The 26,918-nt window shown below is 40.8% G+C and overlaps 1 protein-coding gene across 1 annotated transcript in view; it reads right to left on the reverse strand.

Moving 5' to 3' along the window:
* The window catches only part of LOC119796287 (GDNF family receptor alpha-2-like), a gene marked incomplete at its 5' end in the record, with an annotated part of 101,226 nt that overhangs the window by 22,035 nt on the left and 52,273 nt on the right, over window positions 1-26,918 (reverse strand). The window contains 2 exons of the mRNA XM_038304783.1: window positions 18,703-18,890; window positions 25,217-25,416. Of these exons, the coding sequence (XP_038160711.1) occupies window positions 18,703-18,890; window positions 25,217-25,416 (388 nt within the window). The remainder of the gene's footprint in view (window positions 1-18,702; window positions 18,891-25,216; window positions 25,417-26,918) is intronic.

Here is a 26,918-nt window from a genome sequence, read left to right on the forward strand (position 1 = left end):
TAAAAATTTAAGACCAAATTCACAAGAAACACAAGAAACACCTGCTTGCAACAATTTAACCCAAAGTTTTATTTTAACATAAACCACTGCACTAATGTTTCAAATGTTGAAAAGCTTCCCGTACAGGAAGAAAGCTAAAAACACACAAATGACAGATATATTTGAACAATTATTTAACTGAATTCACAAACTTTGTTTTAGCAGGAAACAAAACAAATCAGTTTTAAAGCCCCAACATAACCAGTGCTAAGTCTTTTTGCAGCTATCTTTCTTTGTATGGTTTTCTTAGTATGTTTGATTTGGTGATAAGTGGAGGCGTTGCAGAGACAAGGGTGGAACTAAACTGAGAAATACCGGCTGTTTCTCTGTAACTCCATTTTGACGCTTTGTGTTTCGCGTTTCGCATGTGCGACTCCACTGCCTTAATTCCCATCGTTCTGAGCTTGAATGACTTCTTGCACAAAATCAAACATTTACACTTGATCATATTTTCCAGAAAAAAAAGTAAATGGTGCATCTCCCAAATGTCCCGGCCGCAACAACGCTTTTATTGGTTCCGCTATCGGGACGGAACCAATAATGGCGAGCCGTTATTTTTCTAAATAAAAAAAAAATTGTCAATTTTAATGTTTTATTTAGATTACAAAAATAAATCTTATTACAAATAATACTATTTATGATGTTTTAAAAATTAAGACCTACGAAAAACTGATTTAAGACATTTTAATACCAATTAAGGCCTTAGTTTTATTTTGAAGAATTCAATGCCTTTTAAAACTTTTTAAGGACCCGCAGGAACCCTGATAATAATTATTGAATCATGTTACACTATTTGCATAACTGCCACTATGTAGAAGTTATTTTGGTTGGGAAAAAGGAATTGAATAAAAAAAAAAAGTTGGGCTTAAGACATTTACTACCTGGTTGTATTAAATACGTTTCTTTTTTTTTTAGAAATTCAGCTGAAGTTGTTGTCTTACCTATTAAAGATGAATCTTAACTGCTCTACAATGCTTTCCTGAGTTTCACTGATGCATTTTAAAAACCCTTCAAAACCTCAGCTAATATATTCATGTACACAGAGACTGAAATTATTTATGATTAAAAAAATCATCTCAGTGACAACCTTCCCTTTTAATTAGCACATCTGTTTTCAGGAAGCTGACTTTAAAATGTCGCCACAATGCAAAGGGCACTTAGCGTAATTTCCTTAGGCAAAGCAGAAGGGCCGGAGGGGAGGAACAGCTCATATGCTTTTCTATGATCAGGGTTTTATGTCTGAGAGAACAACAAGGAGAAGCAAGGTGAAATGTAAGGGATATTTTTTTTATTATTATTAAAATCCTCTGGAGGTTGTTTTCCACATGAAACCACTGCGAAACCTTCAGTTCAAAACAAAACACTTGAATGCATCATTGTGTGCTGCTTTTGTCTGAGGACACTTACATATTAGGTGCACTGATAGCACATCAAATATTCACTTTGAGTCTCCCTGAACACTCAGAGGCAGCACTTTCCTTAAACGCCTCCTTAGTATAAGATCAAGGAGAGGTTTGGGATTTAGTTTCTGCAAAGAAAGGAAGTTTGTTTGTCTTTTTTACCATAAAGCTGAAATAAAAGAAAGCATCACGGGAAAAGCATTGTTGTGCACATGCAGAGCAGTGAGGAGGACATTAATGCTTTGATCTGAAAGGATGCATCCCAATGCTGTGGTGAATATTTGATTCCAAACCTGATGCAGTATCAATGGTAGCAGAGGAAACCATCCTCTACGCTGACTGCTTACCATGGAGAAAGGAAAGGATTAAACGGCACACATTGGTGCAGATAAAGGAGTTCTTTCTGTCTAGTGACAGTAAAGGAGAATCTATTTTTAATCAGTATTACAATCTAGAGTTTTACACTCCAACAGTAAAACCAGGGAATTCCAGATCCTTTCCAGGTTCTGGGTTGTTTTCCACATGTATCCTGTTAAGTGTCAGTTGTATTCCCTGACTTAGCAAGATTCTATTACCTGTTATCTTCTGCAGAGGTAATCACATTTCTATCTTGAAAGAGGTCATAGAATGCAAAACTGAGTTTCCATTGTCATAAATGAATAACGATAGTTCAGTGGGTGAAATGGACGTACAGAGAAGTTCAAACCCCATCGACTCCTCCTTCGTCTGCAAATCTCACTATTCTAAAAGTCCTCCATAAAACGGGCAAATTCAAACGAAGCTACAAATTAATGTCAATTCGGGGATGTTGCCTTACATGGGTCTGGCCTGTACTTTGGTCAATCCCCGAAATTGACATTCAGACCAGCCCACTGGTTGACGGCCCAAAAACATGAATAGAGGAAGATGGAAGACACCAGTTTAGCTGTTTAGCCAATAGTTGGGTTTACTTCTACAAGAATTACAAAACAGGCAGTTTCTCTATTGAAAATGAGCCAGAACCACGGGCGGCTTCCTTAGGATCCGAAGACTCGATAGGTATGGATTATTTTTATCTATCAGAAGATCCCTGCAAAGTTTGATGCTCAGCTGTTCATTTACTCTAAGCATTTTACCGAAGACAGCTTTCAAAGTCTTGGACAGTTCAAAGCAGGATTTGCTAAACCTTTTACTGAAACGAGGAGCTGTTCCGACCATAATGCCATCACAACCGCAAGCTGGAAGTATAATTTTGTCGCTAAGCTCTTGTTAGCAATGCTAGCATATCTATGGTGATCAGATTTAGGCTTCTGAAAAGGAGGACACTTTAGTGGGAGCGGGGTGTATGAAGCACGGCGCCGCCTGTGTCCAGGCTACCGTCACCGGGTCGGGTTTTGTCGCCGTCCGCCGGGGTTTCCGGACCGGCCCCGGAGCTGACGGCTCGGTTCTGCTGCACTGTAGTCGGCCAAAATCCCGGACGATTTTGAAATTCCCCCAAGACATTTTTTTAGGTATAAAAAGTAGGACATGTCCAGGATATATATATATATACATACATGGGCGTAGGTTTGCATAGGGACCATAGGGACATGTCCCTACCAAAATTTTGGAAGGACCTATTTGTCCCTACCAATAATTGGATGTGAAAAACATGTTTATAATTTACTATACAGCAGCCGCTTCTTTTCCTCTCGCAGCTTCTCTGCCTGGTAGCTTCAGCTGCCTGCTCTTTCCTGTCCCTTTCACATAGCAGCGCATCAACTGTGCTGTGCGGTTTAACTCTGATTATTCTGCCTTAAGTTCCGCCTTCTCTCTTTCTGATTGCGTGTTTTCTAGTCTGTATGTGCGCGAGCGCGGGTGCTTGGAGCGCGAAAAAAAAGAAGCTAAAATAAATTAATATTGGGCTACGAAACTAGTCCGAATTAAAAAATATATTATCTACGCTAAAACAGGCGAAAGCTTCTAATTGGAATTCTGTAAAGAAGCAGGAGAGAGTTTTTTGATTTGTGGAACTTGAGAAATGTAAGTTAACAACGTTAGGATTTCTTTTATTTTATCTTTTAATCAGATAGCCAAAGGCTCCTTAAAGAAGATCTTTTATGAAATGAAACCAGGTGAAACAGAAACGTTTTAACGTTTCCTTTGGAGGGTATAATTCCTGCTCTAAGTGGGTCGCTCTGTCGGCTAAAGGCACATTTTAGTGGCCCTATACTCCAGTTTACGATTAATCAATTACTGTACATAGTTCACGATTATTTAAATAATTTGTTAATATGATTAATTGTTTTAGCCATAGATAAAATACATGAAATTAGCTACACAGAGTAACTACAGCCCAGATGTACAAATTCTAATATTAATATTTTAAATGCTCAGTGTCAGTTCCTCTTCTAGTTCCAGTGCACATGTAAATACAATACATTTATATGCTGTCCCTTAAATGTATTATTTTGCATGATCCAGAGAGAGCATATTAGATAAAAAAAAATAAGAGTGGGGTTTACCTCTGCACAATTCTCTATCTTCAGAAGAAAACACAGGATAAATCCACATATTATAGACTATATTTGGTTAAAAAGACACTGTCTTAGTCGCAGATAAATTTAAATTCAATCCTTTTCAAAGTGGAAAAAGTCCTAATTCCACATTCATCAGAGCCAGTTATGCTTTAAATATTGATAAACAGCATCTAGTGCATGTAGTGCTTATAAGATTTGTATTAATGTAGCAAGAAATGCTGCTGTTCTCTTTAAACAAAATGAGCCCTGAAGCTCACATTAAGCATAAAAAAGAGTATGAATATTTTTGCAAAGGACCAATGAAACTGAAGAATAGTGTCCCTACCAAAGTTGAAATCAAACCTACGCCCTTGTATACATATGTTACCTATTGGACGCCCCTCGTACTGTGACTTCCACCTTCAGTTAATACGGCTATTCACAGCATCTGTCAAAAAAATTCCAGGATCCAGATTGATCCGGATCATCAACGAAATTGTATGGATTGTTCTTTGGACTGAGGTACACCTTTGTTAAAGAGTTTATCTTTAACCAGTTTATCTACTATTTTCTTTCAGGTAATATTCAATAACTTACATTTTTTGAGTCCAAATTTGGGCTGGCCCCTAATTAGAGCTTCCCCTAAGACTTGAAAAAGCCTCAAAGAAGCAGGATTAAACCCCAGGTCTGGATTTACAGCATTATAATGTCCTGACCAGCCCAATTCCAGTAATAACACTGAGGTTGGGTTCAATATTTATAAACCAGGGTGGTTTAGGAGAAGGAATCGCCGAAGAAATGAAAGACTAAGAAAGCTAGCTGGTGGAATCTGAGTATATAAGAAAGTGTTTTCCTAGCATTATTGATCTAGATTTGTATTACATACATTTAAGAAATGATATGAATTCTTAATTTGTGTCAATGTGTGTATTCTCATAAAGATTTCTCCTTATGTAGCCTTGTGGACATAGTGAGTTGACTTTTCAATGGAACTATCCCCGTTCTCTTTCTACCAGTTTCCTCCACTCGTCCCTAAGAAACAGGTTTTTGCTAGAAACCCAACCCTGCTAGAAGCTCTAATGAAGAATAAGATGCATGCATTGATTGCAGCAGTTAAAGCCTGAATGCAAACAGATGCAAGCATGTGTAGGTACTTGGCATAAGCACTATAGGAACAATGAAGTGTTGAAAGAAAACTTTTAATCTAGTTGAAATGTTGGGAGTTTCCATCAGAACACGTCTAGCTAATGCAAGGATTTCTACGTACGTATTTGGTTTCTTATGACCCCCATCAAAAAGCACTGCTCACTCTAACCATATGGCTGGGCATGCAAACACCCTGCCCTGTGCACTGATGTATGCTGAGCTAAACTGCTTTTCTAAAGCTGATGGTGGCGGTGCAGGGAGCAGCCGATGAGTAGTGTTTTAAGGCGCTGGAGCCAATCTAGTAACGGCAGCGCTCCATTACACAGTCAGTGAGGTGAGGTGGTGGCATGATGGAAATAGCAGCCGCTTTCCTGTAGGTCACAGAGGACGGTGGTAACACAGCAGCCCTGGTCACTTACATCAGTGTTTGTGTGTGTTTGGGAGGGGAGTTTACTCAAAAGCATCCTTTGATTCATCTCATTTCCTCTGTGCTCATCTGAAGGTGTCATTTTGGTTTGCAGGAGAGATGAAGAGCAGTAAATGAGTATTTTAAAGAGGGATGAAGGTGAAGCTAAAACAAGGAAAGAAGAAGAGGAGCAACCAAGGACAAGCTGTTCTGATGATGAGAAAGAGTGGCCATCAGCAGCTTATAAGCTATTCAAATAGGGTGTGTAGATTTGCCAATAAGCAGGCCCACTCAGGGACTGGTAATTAAACGCAGCATGGAGTCAAATTGAAGGAGCTAATCAACAAACAGACAGATGTGCACTTATACACGCAACTAAAACAAGGTTAAAGATGTCATCAGAGCGTAAACAATGTCTATTTGTGTGTCTGTGACATCATGGGAAAATTTAACAAAATCAGCCAACATATCACAGAGAATGACTGTTCTTCATAATCAGGTTTGTCCTTCAATGTGATCCTCAGGAGCCTGAAGGCACCATGTTACATTTTTAAAATACCTAACTCAGGTATTCTAAGAATGTTCAGTCATCACAGGAGGGAGATGGATCTGGATCAGAGAAATGAATTTGGTTTTGGGAGAGATCCTTGGTAGCTCTGAGCTTGTCTTCCTGGCTGTGTGTTTCCTGGACCGGTTGCCTTTTGTATCTATGCTTCTTTTTCTATGTCTGCTTCTGTCTCCTTGAACCCCAGTGGGCCTCAGCAGATGGCCGCTCACACTGAGCCTGGTTCTGCTGGAGGTTTCTTACTGTTCAAAGGGAGTTTTTCCTCTCCACTGTCACTACAAGCATGCTTAGTGTGAGGGATTGCTGAAGAGTCAATGAGTCGATGCAATCAGCTGTTTTTCCTTAGATAGAAAATTTTGAATCAATCTGACTGGATGAACTGGTTGAACTGGAAAGTGACCTGAGATGAAGTGTTGTGAATAGGCGCTGTAGAAATAAACTGAATTGAAGTGAATTAGAGATGAAGCAGGTTAGGGAGAGTCATTGTCATGGTTTTGGTTCTGTTTAAGTTTTCTCTTTGAGTTGTCTTTGGTTTTATTTCCATTTTGTGTTATTCTAGTTATTTTGGCTGTATTTAAGTTCTTATCTCTTGTTTACTCTCTATTGGCCTCTTGTGTCTCTTTCTCTTAGCTGCCTTCTAGATTCTTCTTTCCAGTTACCTGTTGGTCGTCTGCTAATAAGCCCTTCCATTATTTCTGTTTTTCTGTTCAGTCACTCTTTGTTGGGTCCTCGTCATTTCTTTGCCCTTCATGTGTGCTTTCCTGGATTTCAGTATTTTGTTTGCGAAGGGGCCGTCCAGCTGTCAAGGTTTTGAGTTCAACAAACAGCAACATATTCTCATTATCAGTGCGTATGAAATCGTACGAAAAGTTATGCACACTATTTCGTACGTTTTGGACGTTTTTCCTCAAAAAACCACATCAGTGCGCATGCGCTGGCAGACCGCGGACGGACGGAAAACTGGGAAAAACAGTGCAATCATCACTTATTCATGTCTCTAACTACGTTGCTTGCTGTTTCGTATCTTAGGGTCAGAGTTAGGGCTAATTGTAATTTATATTCTATATTCGTGAATCTAGAATATACATCACACTGATGTCAGATGCGCATGCGCATACGACGAAAAAAACGTCCAAAACGTACGAAATTACGGTGCATAACTTTTCGTACGATTACATACGCACTCATAATGAGAATAGGTTGCAAACAGAAGTCTTTCCAAGAAACAAAGGAAAAGAAAATATTTGAATCTTGCAATTTAGTCAGATTAAATGTAAATAAAACACATACTTTCTGTCTCTTATCCAACGCTATATCACGTAAAAACCTCCATCCATTTTGTTTCTCACTGGATTTCATGCAAGAGTGAGAAACAAGACTTTTAAATTTAAATTTAAAAAAGAAATGGTACAACTACAGCAGGCAACAATGACTGATAATTGCAAGTGAAAAGCAAAATCAGGTGTTCTCTTGCTCTCCTTTCTTGAGCTGCTCTTACTCTGTAATAACTGCTCAATCTGTTTCAGCAAACGGGGACTCTGCCCCCGTCATCTCTGATAATTGTGTGGGAGTGCTGCAGATATCCTCTCTAGGTAATCAGCAGGCACTTATGGCAGGTTGTCCTGCTTTAGTTTTATTGGTAAAGACATCTATTAAATGAGTGGGTCTACTCAGTTTGATGTATCGTCTTGAAAGAACTGCTTCAATACTTCCCCTGTGCACGATTCAGTACATGGACAATTCAAAGTGCCTTACATGAATTACATCAATAAAGTAGAAGAAGAATAAAAGCAAGTAGAAAAAACATGACAAATACAGATAGATAGAAAAATAAAACAGTTGGAGGACAACGTTCAACAAATAATACCTCTTTTAACAGTCAACACAATTTTGACTTAAAGGAACTCAGGCTTTCAGCACTTTTCTAGTGTTCTGGGCGTTTGTTCCAGATCACTGAAGCATAGATGCTGCTTCTCCATGTTTGGTTCTAGTTCTGGGTGAATAGAATAGGCTGGAACTAAAAGAACTGAGTGGTCTGGGAGGTAGATCCACTGATAACAGATCTGTTATAGATTGAGGCGCTGATCTCTTCAGTAATTTATAGACTAACAGAAGGATTTTAAAGTCTATTCTCTGAGCTACAGGGAGCCAGTGGAAGGACTTTAGAACCAGGCTGATGCTCTGATGGACTTTTTAGACAAAGCCATGAAAACGCTGTTGCAGTGATCAATTCTACTAAAGATAAATGCATGAATGAATTTTTCTAGATCCTGCTCATTAATTCTGGAGATATTATTCGTAATGTTCTCTTTCCATAATTAACTTTTTGAAGAGTTTCAGTCTGGCTTTAGAGCTCATCATAGCACTGAAACAGCTCTGGTCAAAGTCACTAATGATATCCTCATGGCCTCAGATAATGGACTTGTATCTGTGCTCGTCCTGTTGGATCTCAGTGCTGCATTTGATACAGTTGATCATAATATTCTTTTAGAAAGACTTGAATATTTTGTTGGAATTAAAGGAACAGCTCTAGACTGGTTTAAATCTTATCTATCTGGGCGAATTCAGTTTGTTCATGTTAATGATAGATCTTCCTCATGCTCAAAGGTTACCTGTGGAGTACCACAGGGATCAGTGCTAGGACCAATTCTCTTTACTTTATACATGCTCCCAATCGGTAGAATTATTAGACAGCATGGGATTAATTTTCACTGATATGCAATCTTGGTGTTGTTTTTGATCAGGACCTTTCATTTAAATCCCAGATCAAAGAGGTTTCTAGAAATTTCTTTCATCTGCAGAATATTGCTAAAATGAGCAATCTCCTGTCCAGGGGTGATGCTGAGAAACTAGTCCATGCATTTGTTACTTCAAGGCTGGACTATTGTAATTCTTTACTATCAGGAAGTCCACAAACTGTAGTTAAAAGCCTTCAGCTGATCCAAAATGCTGCAGCCAGAGTTCTGATGAAAATGAAAAAGAGAGATCATATCTCTCCTATCCTGACTTCTCTTCATTGGCTTCCTGTTAAATCCAGAATAGAATTTAAAATCCTCCTTCTCACATATAAAGCCTTAAATGGCCAAGCTCCATCTGATATCAGAGATCTGATTGTTCCTTATGTTCCTAACAGAGCACTTCGCTCTCAATCTGCAGGTTTACTAGTGGTTCCTAGAATTTCTAAAAGTAGAATGGGAGGCAGATCTTTTAGTTCTCAGGCTCCTCTCCTGTGGAACCAACTACCAGTTTTAGTCCGTGAGGCAGACACCCTGTCTACTTTTAAGGCTAGGCCTAAAACTTTCCTTTTTAATAAAGCTTCTAGTTAGAGTGGCTCAGGTTATCCTGAGCTATCTCTATAGTTCTGCTGCTATAGGCTTAGACTGCTGGAGGACATAGGGACCCCTTTTTCATCATTCTGCTTCATTCTATCTCTATTCTCCCACTCTGTAGAATCTGTTAGTTCAATCTCTAACGTTCTGCTCTCTCTGCTTTTTCTCATAGTAGCTTCATCTGGTCTGTTCCTGTTTGGCTGTGACTCCATCCTGGAGAGAAATATCAGCTGTGCTGCTGCCATCAACACCTTTGTTTCTAGATGTTGGAGCTTGGCCTGTTTTCCAGTGTAGTCCTGTTTCTCTGACTGTGACTAACTGGATGTGCTCTCTTCATCCTCTGACATGGGAGCTGGCTCGGAGCTCGTCTGCCTGGCTGTGTGTTTCCTGGACGGGGCCGCCTGTGGAGCTGGTTGACAGTTGCCTTTTGTATCTATGCTTCTTTTTCTATGTCTGCTTCTGTCTCCTTGAACCCCAATCGGCCTCGGCCTATGGGCGCTCACCCTGAGCCTTGTTCCTAAGGAGGTTTCTTCCTGTTAAGGGAGTTTTTCCTCTCCACTGTCGCTACAAGCATGCTAAGTGTGAGGGATTGCTGAAGAGTCAATGAGTCGATGCAATCAGCTGGTTTTCCTTAGATAGAAAACTTTGAATCAATTTGACTTAATGATCTGGTGAACTGTAAAGTGCCTTGAAAGAATATGTGTTGTGAATTAGGGCTATATAAATAAACTGAATTTAATTAAATTGAATCCTCTTCACAAGATTTCTAAACAACAAAACAGTGTCTTCAGAAAGAGGATTCTCCAGATCTGGTGCAAGACAGATCACTACAGAAGATCCTTCCTGCCTACAGCTATCAACACCTGCAACACCATCATTTCTGTTTAATATTTCCCTGTATAGGAGTTCCTGTCTCGTGCATATGTCTTCCCCGCTAAGCTCTCTGAATTACCTCAAACTTCCAGTGTAAAGGTGACATTAATACTCATCTTCATTTAACTTTATCCTTATTTTCTTGTATTTTCTTGACATGTATCCAATAGAAGGTGATGAATGTATTAATGCCACAGTAATAAAGAATAAGCATAATATTTTATAGTAAAGCTCCAGTGTGTTGACATATTAATCAATGGCCACATCACTAGTCTCAAGTGGTTGTTGAGTGTGATTGGGCCCCATACTGAGCAAGGTAATTGTGCACCTTAGCTGAATTTTGCTTCAATATTTGAACTGGCTCTACATTATAACCAAGGCAAAATCAGATGTGGATATGGAGTATTTCAGAAACTATTGCCAACAGCATGACAACAGTTTTTTTGGACTTTTAATCACATCATAAAAATGTCGGCTGAAGTTGCATGGCTGCACTATTTCACTTTTGACTTGTGGTATTATTTCTTCAAATTGCAGCCCTTGTAATTACCTGGATTGTTACATGTTGGCCCAGCAATACATATCTAAGGAGTCCAGGGCAGATTTTACAGGTAAACACAGGATCTCAAAGAGAATGTATTCTTTATATCAGTGGATGCAGTTCAGCTGCTAATTAGTAGAAAAAAAAAGCAAAAACAAAAAAAAAAAGCAAAACTGTCACAATCTTGGTTCTGTTATGTTTTCTTTTGAGTATTCAGTTTAACTTTGCTTCATGTTTTCTAGTTTTATTGGTTTAATTCTTATTTTTTTGTGTTTTCTGGTTATATTTCAGTTCTCAGGTTTTTATTTGTCGCCCTCTTGTGTTGGTCTCATTTTTCCACTAGCTCCTTAGACTGCTCTCTTCACACCTGCTCCCAATCTGCTCTTTAGACCTCTCTTTGTTTTGCTGTTTAGTTTAACATTTTTAATTTGGATTTTTGCATACCTGTTTTGCTACCTGTGATCACTCATTAAATCTACAAGAAACTCACCTGTGCCTCCCTGGCTCTGCATTTGGGTCCTCAAACCCTGACAAAAACAACCAGAATAAATAATATGTTTATGGCCAATGTTTCCTGGCCTGGTTGTTTCCTAAACACCTCAGTAGTGTCAGGTTTTTGCCATTGTTTGTCGATAATGTTTCCATTCTATTGACCAAGTGACTGAAGAAACCGATTAATTATCCACCTCTGACTTGTGTTAAAGAAAGTACTAATATAAAAAACACCACACAAACTCATATTTGAGACAAGAAAATGGTGAAAGAAACTAGCTGACTAACCGTTGGAGACAGAACTCCACCTTTTCTGCAGAATGTCATGGAAAGTGTAGAAATGGGATGATGGGGAGAAATATAATCACTGACCTATCCTTCAGTGAAGTTTCTGCATTTGCAGAGGTTCTGTCTTATGATTTTAACAGTTGTTTAAGTTTCTTGAGTGTTGCTGGCTTTCTGGCATTGGTGCTGCTTACATTTATGCTGAAGGAAAGCAGATTCTCATTCTAGGTTTCCACATACAGTAGGACATTTGTAGTATAGGGATATATCTCTCATGTTTAATCAATCATCCACACTTGGTCTTTTGGCAATACCTAAATGCTTAAAAACAACCTCATAAAATACCACTAACCATACTGGCATCGACTCATTAAACGGGACCAGGTCAAGTTTCGAGGAACCTATGCACTATAATGAGAAATTGGTGACTGAACCACAACAGAATAGGAAGGAAGTTCACAATGTAACCTCACAATCCCTAAGCCCCGCAAATACATGAAAAGAAATTGGAAACATGGATGCATTGATACCTACAGTCAGAGCAAACAGAAAAGCTTTTTGTAGCCCTTTGGTTGAAGATAGACAAACGACAATTGGGTTCATAATTACAGATTCAGGAGGAACTCATTGATGCTTATGCAGTTGAGAACCAGTCACATCAAGTATAAAACTTAATTGACAAGAACTGATTTGAAAGTACCTGATCAGGAAAAAAACACAAGCTAACCTACTTGATACTGAACCATACTCAAAATATATGGGAGAGGAAGCATCGCATGGGTAATCGAGCACAGAGCAGATAGCTCTAATCTACCTGAAAGAGTGAACCTGCTCTAGTCTCTGAAAAGCACAGGGCGCCAGTGGCCGACTTGCCTATTCCGGTGTTCTGCGGCAAATGCCAATGGAGCTCCACGGTGCCGGGCAGTGAGCACAGGGCCCACTAGAGGACGTGGGGCCCTCAGGCCACCCTCATGAAGTCTGTTTTTTGATTGTTTGGTCAGAGACAGTCACACCAGTGGCCTGCTGGGGGTCATTTTGTAGGGCTCTGGCAGTGCTCCTCCTGCTCCTCCTTGCACAAAGGAGCAGATAGCGGTCCTGCTGATGGGTTGTAGACCTTCTACAGCCCTGTCCAGCTCTCCTGGAGTAACTGCCTGTCTCCTGGAATCTCCTCCATGCTCTTGAGATTGTGCTGGGAGACACAGCAAACCTTCTGGCAATGGCACGTATTGATGTTCCACCCTGGAGGAGTTGGACTGCCTGTGCAACATCCAGGTAGCGCCTCATGCTAACAGTAGTGACAGTGACCCTAGCCAAATGCAAAACTGGTGAAAAAGAGTCAGAGAAGATGAGGAGGGGAGAAATGTCAGTGGCCTCCACCTATAAAACCATTCCTGTTTTGATGGTCGTCTCGTTGTTGCCCCTCTAGAGCACCTGTTGTTAATTTCATTAACACCAAAGCAGCTGAAACTGATTAACAACCCCCTCTGCTACTGACCTGACCAAATCAATATCCCACAAGTTTAATTAACTTGATGCTATACTCTGATTACAAAGTGTTCGTTTATTTTTTTTTTAATAGTGTATATTCAGTCATTCACCCATTCACACAGTCATCGTATTGTTGGTGACCTATATTACAGCTGCCAATGTGCAACACCAGGCCCTCTGACAACTGACATTGTTCCCCTCGGGATCGCTCTAACAATGAAAAATCCCTAGAAGGGAGTAATCCCATCCAACTACTGCCCAATAAGCTCCACAAAATTGATGTCCCTGTTGGTAATTACAGTGACTAAGACAAGACAGCACATGGGTTTATACTGTATATGGCAGATTCATAGAAACTTATTAGTATAAATCCCATGGAATTCATTCATTAGGTATTGGTCACATGAGATTAATAAAAACATACAACTCAATGTAAAATATTAGTTTCCTGGAATACCTACCAGGTCAAAAACATCCTAAAAAACAGCTTTTAAAAATCTGCAAGTTTTGATCAATGGTGACATATTCTCATAGGAAATAGTGCCACCATCAGTTACCTCCTGTACATTTATGAAAAGGAGATACGCGCTAGCAGGAATGGCAGAGACATCTTAAATTTACAGTATACAAACAAACCCAGTTTTGCTCAGTGCAGGACTTGTGATGTAAATGAACACATGGCTAATTATGCAGATAGTGTCAGATGAAAGGCAATTAAATTTGCACATTTGCACCCATGCACTGCGCTGGGGAGAACAAAAAAACACTAAATGAGAGAGAGAGCCGCTGTAGCTGTCAACTTGGCTCCAATTAACTCCAATTTGCACTATTTGTTGCTTCTTTTATTTCCAAGTCAGTTTGCTTTTCCCTGAAATTAAACATGCATTGTTCCATCATTACAATGGTCACATAAACAGAACCTGATACTGACAGAGTAGCTGCAGGTAAACGTTTAATTTCATGAATGAATGTTTTATTCGAGCATAGTTTCACTGAATTACAGGGCTGATCAGGAGAAGGTGCTTCACTGTAGATTTTAAACAATATTTTAGTACAAAGATAGATGTTTAAAAAGGAATTTTAGGGGGCCAGCCAAAGACAAGACAAGGGCCCGTCAAGGATGTGGTGAAATTTGGAATGGCTACGACTGTGAGTTCAGGAAGTAGTGGAGTTGTGCATAGAGCTCGCTCATCAACAAAAGCCCGAATTGTTTAACTCTTTCCCTAACTTTAGCCAGACCTGAAACCTCTGTTGATCCTGATTTTGGAAACCTGTTGCGTCTCAAATATTCAGGAATGCTTAGCCGAGGCTGTGTTGGCTATCCTGGATCCAAGCCTGGATCTTCTGAGGTACTCCTCTAGAATCATAGAGAGTATTACACTCTGTTTTGCAGCAAGCTGTTCCTGATATATCCATCAGGTCCCATAAGCTTCTGGGTGGTCAAATTTCTAACCAATCTGTTTAGATTAATTGAACTGATTGAGTTTTTAAAGTGTCTTGAGCTGATTGTAAATTAGTTACAATTTGATGTAAATTGGTGTTTATTAATTTAACAAAATTGATGAAAAGCATTATTTGTGCGTGGTTTGCCTTGCACCTGATATTTTATGTTTTAGACAGAGTATCCAATGCATGGAAAGCTGTTTCATGTTGTTCCCTATGCACTGATCTTGAGCTTCATGATGTTTGGAGGTCTGTAGCAACTGACTGTTGACTTTTGCACATTATCATCGTGGACTCCGCCAAATGGATTTGCTCCACATATCCATCTGGAAACCTTCCGTTGAAGTAATTTTGGGAAGGGGCGAAAATACTGGTTAGCTGATTGGCCTATGTTGGTGATAGACGGGCCAAATAAACCAATCAGATCAACGAAGCATATGACGTACTAACAGAGCGACGATGAAGAGGAGCCAATTGATAGATCAAACTCTTGGTGAAACCAGTCGGGAGAAGAGCAAAAACATCTTTTCCTCTGAGAAAAGCCTCCAGAGCAGTGTTTTGCTCTTCTTTCAGTGAAGAAATACTCTGTAGTTCCAATAAAACTTGCTCGATAGCCACGCTAACGCTAGTTTCATCGGCTGAAGCCGCCATGTTCTTTAGACTGAACTGTCGCGCTTCTCGTTGCGTCACACCTCAACCCGCCTCAAAGCCAACGCTGATTGGACGTTGGTTTGGTGAACGGCTCCAAATGTTTTCTTTAACGGAGAGTCTCCAGACTGATTAGCGAGTGAAACCTTGAAAGCTTGCGAGATCAGGATGGTCTCACGAGGGTAGTGGAATCAACCCAAAATCCATTATCCACAATTATGTGAATGATGGGCGGGTGAGAATGACTAAGCATCAGAATCATCATCCAGGGTAAAACCTGAAAGATCTCAGAATATATCACAGATATGGCCAAAAAATAATTGTATCGGGCAAGAAAAATGTAGGAGCCATCTAGAAAATATAAGGTCCTGGTATAAATGACAGGCAGTGCGCTTGAGTAAAGGATGATAAAGAAGTAAATCATTTTTAAGGCAATCTTTACCAGAGTGCTATAAAAAGATACAGAAATATTATGTATCTCAGTAAAGCCCCACAATGATGTCATATTGAGCAAAGGCCGAATCACCTAGCATTAAGGAATGTCAAGTTGTTGGGTTCTCAAACTGTGCAATATAATAGAAAGCCTTTTGTGAAATTGACCTTAATATTCAAGTAGCAATCAGTTTATAACAATAGTGAAATCATATGTCAGTTTTGAGTTCTTCAGAAGCTATTTTGACAGGCAGAAAAAAAACATTCTGAACTGGTATTCTCACAATAAGAACATAATTTTGGTTGTTTTTATTATAGTGTTTGCTTTTTGACATTCATAATTTATTTTAAATTATTTTGTTTCTCTACTTACAGCTTTGTAACAACCTTGACTGCTTCCCTTCAACCCTTCCATGCATATCTAAGCAACTCGTGGCATTTTTTTGAATTTGTTGATCTTCATCTCAAATAGTCTACATAAAACTGAGGGACAGATGCAGTGGTTGCATCTTTCAGGTCTTAAAGTCCACTACTCAGCCTATGTCAGGTTGCTCTGATACATGAAGTTATATTTGCAGTAAGTGGAGCTGCTCAAGGGGACTGGGGAAGTGGGAAGTTTTCTGCTCTACACTGATTATTTTGTTGAGTAAAGAGTAAGTTGAGGAAAGAAACGCTCTATTCCAGCTGTTTTATGTGGATACAAGCTGTGACTGCATTAAACACACCTTGATTGCTCTTCTTCAGAGCAAAGTGGACAATCAACGAGTCATTCCTGTGAGGGGAAAGTTGCAGGAAACGCAGAGAGCATCTGCGGTAGTTCAGAGTGCACATGTGTACAGTGCACTCTATTAAATATAGGTCATTGTAACTCATTGCTACAGCAGTAAATACATTTAGTCTTTTGAAAGAGCTGAAGAATAACATCTTCCATCGTTACAGGTGTGTATTTAATAGAAGCAAACAGAAAAGCCAGGGAGGGAGATGAGAGGAAGATGCATCCTCATGTTCATGGGCTCAAACATGATGGAAGATATAGTTTCCATTGCTGTGTTAATGAACCTTGCTTAACTCCTCAAATCTTTAAAAATTGTATTTTTCACTCTGACTGTTACCACAAGCCATTATATTAAAGGAAAAATCCAGTCAGCAAGGAATAATCAAAGACAAAGAAGACAGGTGGTTTGAGAGGGGCGTGAAGGCAGCCATCTATGTTAAGAAAGAGAAAACCAACCTTAAACAGAGGGGGGGGCTCAGATTTCAGCTTGCAGCAATAGAGTTGATTCCTTCCCGCTATCATCGCAGCCCACACCGCTTTACAGGAGAGCAGAAGACCTCGCCTGTTCAGCCAGGCCAACGATTCCCTTTAACAACCCCCTATCAGAGACATATATAAGTATGGGGCATTGCAGGCTAACAAAGAAGCCAAACGGCCCCCATTCCAGAGGGTTGGACCCGTTCGTCCATTTAAATTAGCATGTTTTCTAAATAAAACCAGGCTTTGTTGGGCTGCTGGATAAAACCTGGAACTAAACGCTATTTCTGACATTTTGAATTGAAAAATCTTCCTGGATGGAAGAGAAACGTCTTCAAACTTGGAAACAAAGTCCAGGGGATTGTTTTTTTTTTGTAATGTTAACACTTGCTTTACTAACTGCTTTTATCATGTTTTTATCTCCTCTTGCTTTTATTCTGCTTTATTTTGTTCCATTTTATTGTGGAATTAATGTAAAGCACTTTGAATTGTCTCAATACTGACTGCTGTAAATGTAAACTTGCTTTGCTTACATATGTAAATAAAAGCTACCCTCCACATGGTAAAGTTCTGAATTAACAGTCTCTATAAATCTCCCCTGCCTCATCTTTGCTTACTGTGTCTGCATGACTCTCATTCAAAAGGCCTGCTGTTCTGAAAAGATGAGATCTCCCAGAAATGCCTTCACTAAGAGTTTCACTCTGCTTTTAACCGTGTTTCCCACACAGCACCTGGGGAGACATTAGCTTCTCTTTTGCGCAAAATGCATTTCTCTTTGTTTACTGTTGACCCTCTCATGGCAATACTCTTGTTGTTCTTATGTGGATACAGTTCAGTTTGGACTCACAAACGGTTCATGCTGAAGTCAGATATAGGAAACATTTTTTAGAGCCATGGTATTGGCCAAAAAAAAGGAAAAAGCAGATATGAGTTTTAAATTCTACAGTGGTAAAATAGACTGAGGTGCTGATCTCCATCAGAGCAGCTTTACATTCAACAATGAAACATTATATAAACCTGAGGTCACTGCACAAGAGATATGAGAGAGCAAAAGGCTAAAGAGGTTAACATTCATAAACACATGCAAACACATAAATGTGTTGGAGGTCATGGGGTGTTATGGAACGATCTGTATTTACACCTTGAAGCTTTCTTTCTCCGGTTCTTTTCCTAAGAAAAGTTCACTCAGGACAAACTCTTCCAATAACACTTTATAATGTCCAGTAGCAGCCATTCAAAATGGCCCTTCCCAGTCAGAAGCTAGCCGAATGGCAGCAATAACCCCTCATAGGGGTTAAAGGATACCTTAGCATAATTAAGGGGTGCTTGTATCCCTTCAACTGGCCTCTTTTCACCTCTAATTAGTGACAAATCAAATGTGCAGATCTGAGAGATTAAGATATTTTGCTGCACTTAACAAAGTTAATTTTGCTAATCAATTTCTCCCAATATCTGTTCAAAATTTGTTGGAAAATTCCTTTGCGTTCATATGAGGCTACGTTCACACTACAGGCCTTATAACTCAATTCTGATTTTTCAGGTGGTCGTTCATGTTTCCAAATAAAGGCAACTTGTATGTGATCTCCTGTGTGAACTGCATTCACACAAAATTAAGTGTCCCTCATGCGCAATAGAGGACGCAATGATGTCACAAGCAAGCGTGCAGTGTGTTTATGGAAGTAAACATGGATGTTAGTGCTGGAACGCGTCTTTCATTTCTTTCCCAACCTCAGCCAGTGCATTAACAACACAATCTTTTCAAGATGGTTAAAAATAAACCACATTATCAGCCGCCAAAAAAAATTGGATTTGGGTCACTTCATGCTGCTGTGTCGATGTAGCCTAAATGAGTGTCTATGAAATGATAGCTGTTGGGTGATGCTGACCTGCAAAGGGCATCGGAGCGGCAAGTGTGTCGCAGTTCCAGACAGCTGGGTTTGTGTCTCTCCTGGTGGGAGCAGGATGGGACGATGGTGCGGCGACGACGCTCGGCACATGCTTGGTCAAGGCAGGAGCAGAACAGCAGAGGGTAGCTCAGCTCGGATGAGACGCGCTCAAAGAACTGCCGAAGGGCCTAAACACAAAATAGATCACAGGATATGGTTAATATGATGGATGAATACATTTTTACTGTAATCATTTTAAAGGAATAGTACACCCAAAACATGATTAGCCTTCATTTTCTACTCACCCCCATGCTGAACAACACTCTGGAGTACTTTTTTGATATCTCAAATGCATCTGGAGATCTGGGAGGCTTCTTGCTGTCTGCTGACATTCAAATAATGGAGGTCTATGGCGCCCGAGGCAGAAAGGTCCATAAAAGTCCACAAAAAACGTGTCAGTATTCCTCCATACTGCTCGTCCAATGTATTCCAAGTGTCCTGAGTGGGTAGCATCCAGAATTTACTCGAAACGAAGTCATTTAGAATGTTTTTAGAGCATAAACAGTAGTGTATAGGATTTCCTGAAAGCGCGCACGTGCGCGATCACGACGCTACGGAAGCCGGCAGACCAAACCAGCGCATTCAGCTCGGCAAAGAACTCATGCTCTTCCTCAACACTGAAGTCCTCAGACATTTTTCTTTCGTTGTTTCTTTCTTTGCACAGGTAAACAGCACATTTCTTCTTCTACGCTTGCATTATCGGCAGGGCAGACGCTGAATGCGCACTTTCATCTGGTTTGGTCTGCCGCGGTTTCCGTAGCGTCGGGATCGCGCAGGTGCGCGCTTTCAGGAAATCCTATACACTACTGTTTATGATCTAAAAACATTCTAAATGACTTCGTTTCGAGTAAATTCTGGATGCTACCCACTCAGGACACTTGGAATACATTGGACGAGCAGTATGGAGGAATATTGACACGTTTTTTGTGGACTTTTATGGATCTTTCTGTCTCGGGCGCCATAGACCTCCATTATTTGAATGTCAGCAGACAGCAAGAAGCCTCCCAGATCTCCAGATGCATTTGAGATATCAAAAAAGTACTCCAGAGTGTTGTTCAGCATGGGGGTGAGTAGAAAATGAAGGCTAATCATGTTTTGGGTGTACTATTCCTTTAAGCATTTGACATGGAGAAGAATTAAAACTGCAGACATGGCAGTGTCAGCATCATGATGTGGGGAGGTTTTTAGAGATGTCAAAATCCCTTCAATTTCATTAATATTAAGCTTTTGAGAACATACAGGTAAAAGCCAGTAAATTAGAATATCTTGAAAAACTTTATTTATTTCAGTAATTGCATTCAAAAGGTGTAACTTTATACATTATATTTATTCATTGCACACAGACTGATGCATTCAAATGTTTATTTCATTTAGGTTTGATGATTTGAAGTGGCAACAAATGAAAATCCAAAATTCCGCGTCACAAAATTAGAATATTGTGTAAGGGTTAGATTTTGAAGACACCTGGTGCCACAAACTAATCAGCTGATTAACTCAAAACACCTGCAAAGGGCTTTAAATGGTCTCTCAGTCCAGTTCTGAAGCCTACACAAACATGGGGAAGACTTCAGATTTGACAGCTGTCCAAAAGGCGATCATCGACACATTGCACAAGGAGGGAAAGACACAAAAGGTTATTGCTGAAGAGGCTGGCTGTTCACAGAGCTCTGTGTCCAAACACATTAATAGAGAGGCAAAGGGAAGGAAAAACTGTGGTCAGAAAAAGTGTCCAAGCGATAGGGATCACCACGCCCTAGTCAAGATTGTGAAAAAAAAACCCATTCAAAAATGTGGGGTAGATTCAGAAGGAGTGGACAGCTGCTGGAGTCAGTGCTTCAAGATCCACCACCAAGAGACGCTTGAAAGACATGGGTTTCAACTGCCGCATACCTCGTGTCAAGCCACTATTGACTAAGAAACAGCGCGAAAAGCGTCTCACCTGGGCTAAGGAAAAAAAGAGCTGGACTGCTGCTGAGTGGTCCAAAGTCATGTTTTCTGACCAAAGCAAATTTAGCATTTCCTTTGGAAATCGAGGTCCCAGAGTCTGGAGGAAGACAGGAGAGGCACAGGATCCACGTTGCCTGAAGTCTAGTGTAAAGTTTCCACCATCAGTGATGGTTTGGGGTGCCATGTCATCTGCTGGTGTCGGTCCACTCTGTTTCCTGAGATCCAGGGTCAGCGCAGCCATCTACCAGCAAGTTTTAGAGCACTTCATGCTTCCTGCTGCTGACCTGCTCTATGGAGATGGAGATTTCAGGTTCCAACAGGACTTGGCGCCTGAACACAGCGCTAAATCTACCCGTGCCTGGTTTACGGACCATGGTATTTCTGTTCTAAATTGGCCGGCCAACTCCCCTGACCTTAGCCCCATAGAAAATCTGTGGGGTATTGTGAAAAGGAAGATGCAGAATGCCAGACCCAAAAACGCAGAAGAGTTGAAGGCCACTATCAGAGCAACCTGGGCTCTCATAACGTCTGGGCAGTGCCAGAAAATCATCGACTCCATGCCACGCCGCATTAATGCAGTAATTGAGGCAAAAGGAGCTCCAACCAAGTATTGAGTATTGTACATGCTCATATTTTTCATTTTCATACTTTTCAGTTGGCCAACATTTCTAAAAATCCCTTTTTTGTATTAGCCTTAAGTAATATTCTAATTTTGTGACACACAATTTTGGATTTTCATTTGTTGCCACTTCAAATCATCAAAATTAAATGAAATAAACATTTGAATGCATCAGTCTGTGTGCAATAGGGCTCGGGATCCACGTTGCATTGTGGGACGTCGCGGTCATATTGACGGCTACGCAAACGTAAACATAGCTCTGATACAATGTTGTTGTTGAAAGAAGAGACGTAGAAGTAGAGAGAAAAAAGATGGTAAAATCCCGAAAAAGATCTGGAATTTACCAGGACACAATAAATAGAGAAGCCTCGGACCGGTATGTTGACAAAATCATCATTATTAATAATTTGGATCCACATGAAGTTCCAAACAATAAGTGGAGCACCGATGAGTGAGCGCCTATACTTCAAAACATTTCCGAAGCTACAAGTCCTTGGAGTCTCATGTGCAGTTCATGAATGGATGGGTTCAGGAACTGCTGATCATTAAGCCAGCAAACAGTGGGAACACAGTAATCCGTACGAAGGTAAGCTGTGATCAGACGGGCTTTGGAACCTGCTAGTTTAGCAACTGCTAACCGCTAATGCTAACAACCACTCACGCATGTAATGTACTTTTAACTAGCTGCTATGTATTTCAAAGATGTAGTTAGTAACGTTAACTGCCAACCCTCCGGGTTTGTCACATATCTGAGCCTTTTCCCGCTGCCGTTTTTATTATTTCCCCGTAAAAGATCCCAACTTTGAAGGAAAGAAACAAAGTAGGCTATAAAATAAAACCGTGCATCTTTAACTTACCAGAATGAAAATGCAGGGAACACACTCTCATTGACATCAGGATACTGTGGAAAGTTATGTTCGGTCGTCTTACAGCCGCAATCCAAGCTAGCCGACGACTCTTTATCTCTGACGCTTGGTCTCCATGGTTACGCCTCCAGGCAGGAAAGCGGTGGAAAGTTAACCCATTTTCTATGTTTTTCCCATGGCGATCATGTGTTGAGCTGTTACAGCCCACAATACAGCAACGGTTTACCATGGTTGAAATCAAGTTAAGGTGAAATTAATCAGGGTGAGAAGGAGTACAGTATGCGGTAGTCATAGGCAGTAGTCTGAGCCTCGGTAAAAGAGGCCGTCAATATGGCGGCAACGCAAAGTGCTTACGTCATGACGACCAAGCCCTATTAATAAATATAACGTACAAGTTACACCTTTTGATGCAATTACTGAAATAAATAAAGTTTTTCAAAATATTCTAATTTACTGGCTTTTACCTGTAGATTTTAATTTTTAAGATGAAAGTTTGGTGAAATAGGCCAGTCAAATTGATGCCGTACAAAAACAAGAAATTGGCAAAAAAACAAACAAAAAAAACAAAAATACAAGAAAACTCTACAATAAAAGAAAACTTATGATGAGTCTGCATTTAAATCAAAATTCAATATAACAGAGAGTTTTCACCAAGGATTAGATGTTCTAAGATGATGAACGTCTAACTACAGTCCACGCGAGAATTCCAATTTGTTTGGTTGCCATGGCGGTGCTCCAACGCAGCGGCCAAGAACAGCTCCTCTCGACAATTTCGCTAAGTTCACATAATATGGCGCTTAAAATGATACAGAGTAGACATCAAACCCGCATCTATGATCGCCAACGCCTCCTGGAGCTACGGTCACAAAATGTTTTAAATCCGACCTTTTTAACCGTTTAAAAAGCTGCGGAGTGCTACGGACAGATGTAAACAAAGCAACAGCGGAACGTAACTGCGGGAGGAAGAGATGTGCGAGACGGAGAAAGCGAGGATGCAGAGGGGGCTAACTGCGAGCTAAAGAGAAATCCCCACAGACCTCCGCTTCCATCCATCCTGCTCGCCAACGTCCGCTCATTGGACAAAAAATGGATAATCTCCGACTGGAACTCTCATCAGGGAAGGAGATTGGTAACTGCTGAACCATCATTCTGACGGAGTCATGGCTGCATCCTGCAATACCAGACAATGCTATTAGCCTGGAGGGGCTAACGCTATACGGTGCGATAGGAACAAAAACACTTTAGACCTGGTTTACTCTAACATCAAAGATGCATTCATGCATTATCCAACAGAGATGTTCATTTAGTTAGGATCCGTCTGTTTCCCACCTCCTACACTGAGTCCAGAGGGCATCCAATCACAGAGCTGGCCTTCCTGATCAGCTGATCCAGCCGCTTCCTCTCAGCTACAGATAAGCCACTGCTCCAACAGACGGCTCCATAGAAGATTGCTAATGCCACAAAGGAGTCATAGACGGTGTTTAGGAGGGCCCCCTGCAGTCCTAAAGTCCTCTGTCTCCTCAGCAGGAAGAGTCTGCTCTGACCTTTCTTATACAGAGCCTCAGTGTTCAGAGTCCAGTCCAGTTTGTTATTCAGATGAAGGCCTAGGTACTTAGAAGAGTCCACTATCTCGTGTTAGTGGGGTGGATCTGCTTCTGCAAAAATCCACCACTAGCTCCTTGGTTTTCCCTGCATTAATCAGAAGCTGGTTCTGCTGAAACCAGACCATGAAGTTCTGGGTTCACTGTCTATACTCTGAGTCACCCCCACCTGTGATGAGGCTAACTATGGCAGAATCATCAGAGAACTTCTGGAGGTGGCTGTGTGGGGAGTTGATGGAGAAGTCTGCACTGTACATGGTGAAGAAGAACGGTGTCAGCACTGTTCCCTGTGGGACCCCTGTACTACAAACCAACCTATGTGAGACACAGCCCTGTGCCCTCGCATGGCCAGTGAAGTGGTCTAAAATCCACTTGGACATGTGCTGGTTCACTCCTGACAGCTCCAGCTAGTACCTTAGGACTCCCGGCTGGATGGTGTTGGAAGCACCGGAGAAATAAAGGAACATAATCCTCGCAGAACTTCCAGGTTTCTCCAGGTGAGACAGACCTTGGTGCAGGTGGATGAAGATGGCATCATCTGACCCAATCCCAGCACGGTAGGAAAACTGCAGTCAATCCAATGAAGTCTTCACCAGGGGGCATAGATGGTGTAAGACCAACCATTCGAGAGTCTTTATCAGATGTGAAGTCAGCTCTACCGGCCTGTCGTTGCTGAGGTCCTTAAGATGTTTTGTCTTTGGCACCGGTTCCACACAAGAGGTCTTCCACAGCTGTGGTTCTTCTCTCAGCATCAGGCTTAAGTAAAACATTTAGCACAAGATGCCACACAGTTCATCGGCACAACATCTCAGAAGCCTGGAGCTGATGCGATCTTGACCCACAGCCTTCCGCAACTTAATCTTTGCAGCTCATTCCGATTCAATTTCATTGAGTTTATTTCTATAGCCCCAATTGAAAACAATTGACATCTCAAGGCACTTCACACTTCACCAGATCATTCAGTCAAATTGTTTCAAAGTTTTCTATCTAAAGAAAACCAGCTGATTGCATCGACTCATTGACTCTTCAGCAATCCCTCACACTAAGCATGCTTGTAGCGACAGTGGAGAGGAAAAACTCCCTTTTAACAGGAAAAAAAACCTCCAGCAGAACCAGACTCAGTGTGGTTCTGCCTCTGGGCTGCCCAAAGTCCGTCCTCATCTCCACTGCCTCCTTCACTAAAACAGTGGTCAATTTATGAGAGTTTCTCATTGCCTATAACTTTGATACCTAATAAAAAATATCAATGTACAGCATGACACCACAACTAAAAAATTTATGGATTTGATACTGTGATTGGCCGATACTGATTGTTGTTTTTGGCTCCAGAAATTTGGACGGTGCAAGCTGTTGGTCTCTCCCTGGCATCAGACAATAATTGCGATGGCTACAACAACAGCAGCGAAACAATCTGTGCCTACCTTCTGACACCTCTTCTTGCTGCATGGCTCCTGATTCAGTGCAGAGGACTGTGGGGGTGTGACCTTGCTGCAGACAATGTTGTACGCTGATCGCAGGCGTCTACAGGTTTCATTGAGGTAGCAGGCTTTTGCTGCATCCACGCAGGGGTTACAGGGTTTCCCTGCCTCCGAACAGGGCCTCGCCTTCGATAAAGTTGAATCTAAACAGAAGAAAAACATTGTCCATTTAGACAGATTTACAGACACCAACTCAAATTATTTCTGGGTGTAGGTAATGGTGAGATGATTTTAAAAAAATATTCTTTTTATCCTTTATTTCACCAGCATTGTTCCATTGAGATTAATAGTCTAATTTTGAAAGGAAAAATGTTCAAGAGACAGCAACAAAGAAACCCCACATAAAATTAAATGTGAAACAGTGATTTATGAAAAACAATCACATGCTATTATTCAGCCTTGATAAGTTTTAGTCTGGTTTCAAAAACACAAATTCAAATCATTTCAGTTTACTTCTATTGCACCGAATCACAACATGTCATCTTGAGGGACTTTACAGTTCACCAGATCATACAGTCAAATTGATTCAAAGTTTTCAATCTAAAGAAAAAGAGTTGATTGCATCGACTCATTGACTCAAAGGTATTCCCTCACACTAAAAAGGGTCCCAGCGCTCTCGCGCACCTCGCTCTTCTAGCTGGTCCGACTTCACGAGTTGTTTTCCGCAATTGTGGTTACACAAACAAAACAAGTCGGCTTCCTGTCTGCGGTCACCAACAATTTGGGAGAGGTGCAGCAGGGTGTCTGTGGAGGGGGTGGGGATGTCTTTTTATTCACTGCAACACCTACGCAGACGACCTAGTTTCGAAGTATAAATCAGCCTTAAGGTAGTACACAGAGAACTAGCAACCCCATCAACAAAATCTTCAACCTGTGAAGGGGAACATGCTAAACTTTTGCCCTCTGCAGCACTGCTCAGCGACACAGAGGAGTGAGAAAGTGCAACAGATTTATAACTGCACTATCTGATAATGGTCTGCTAAAATGAAACCTTCTTTTGCGTAGGAGAACTCTGTTAAAGTAATCCTGATGGTTTTAAAAAAGTGGTCAGAGAGGACAGGGTTGTGAGGAAATACTGTTATTTCTTCACATTCTATGCCGTATGTCAGCACAAGATCCAAAGTATGAAGATGAGAATGTGTGGGACTATTCAGTTTGATCAGAAAAATTGTGTCTAAGATAGCTTTAAAGGCTGCTCTTAAAGCTACAGTGTGTAACTTTTAGCGACATCTAGCGGTCAGACTGCAGACCGCAGCAACATGAACATCTCCCCCCCACCGCTTTCCCCCCCAACAGTACGGCGAGCGTTACGGGACAAAATGTCTTCCACGACGTCCGCATCACCTACCTTATCAAGTGATGAGGTTGTTTACATAAATAATTTTACAAATAGTATTTCATTAGTCTGTGTAGGGTATAGATTTCATTTAGACTTAAGATAATAAATATACCCGTTATTTTTTCTACGTCGTTGTGACGTTTTGGCGATCTCGCAATCGCTAGTTTGTTGGCTCTGCGCTGCCGTAGCGCAAAGATGTCTGCCTCCATGGCTGCGAGACCCGCTCTTATGTAATTATAAATAACGAATTCTAAGGCAACGCAAATATTAAGGTTAAGAGGCTGAGCTCGTAGATGATGATAAATA

Source organism: Cyprinodon tularosa, unplaced genomic scaffold (genome assembly GCF_016077235.1).
Source record: "Cyprinodon tularosa strain WSP-4 unplaced genomic scaffold, ASM1607723v1 ctg1145, whole genome shotgun sequence".
NCBI classification, from domain to species: domain Eukaryota; kingdom Metazoa; phylum Chordata; class Actinopteri; order Cyprinodontiformes; family Cyprinodontidae; genus Cyprinodon; species Cyprinodon tularosa.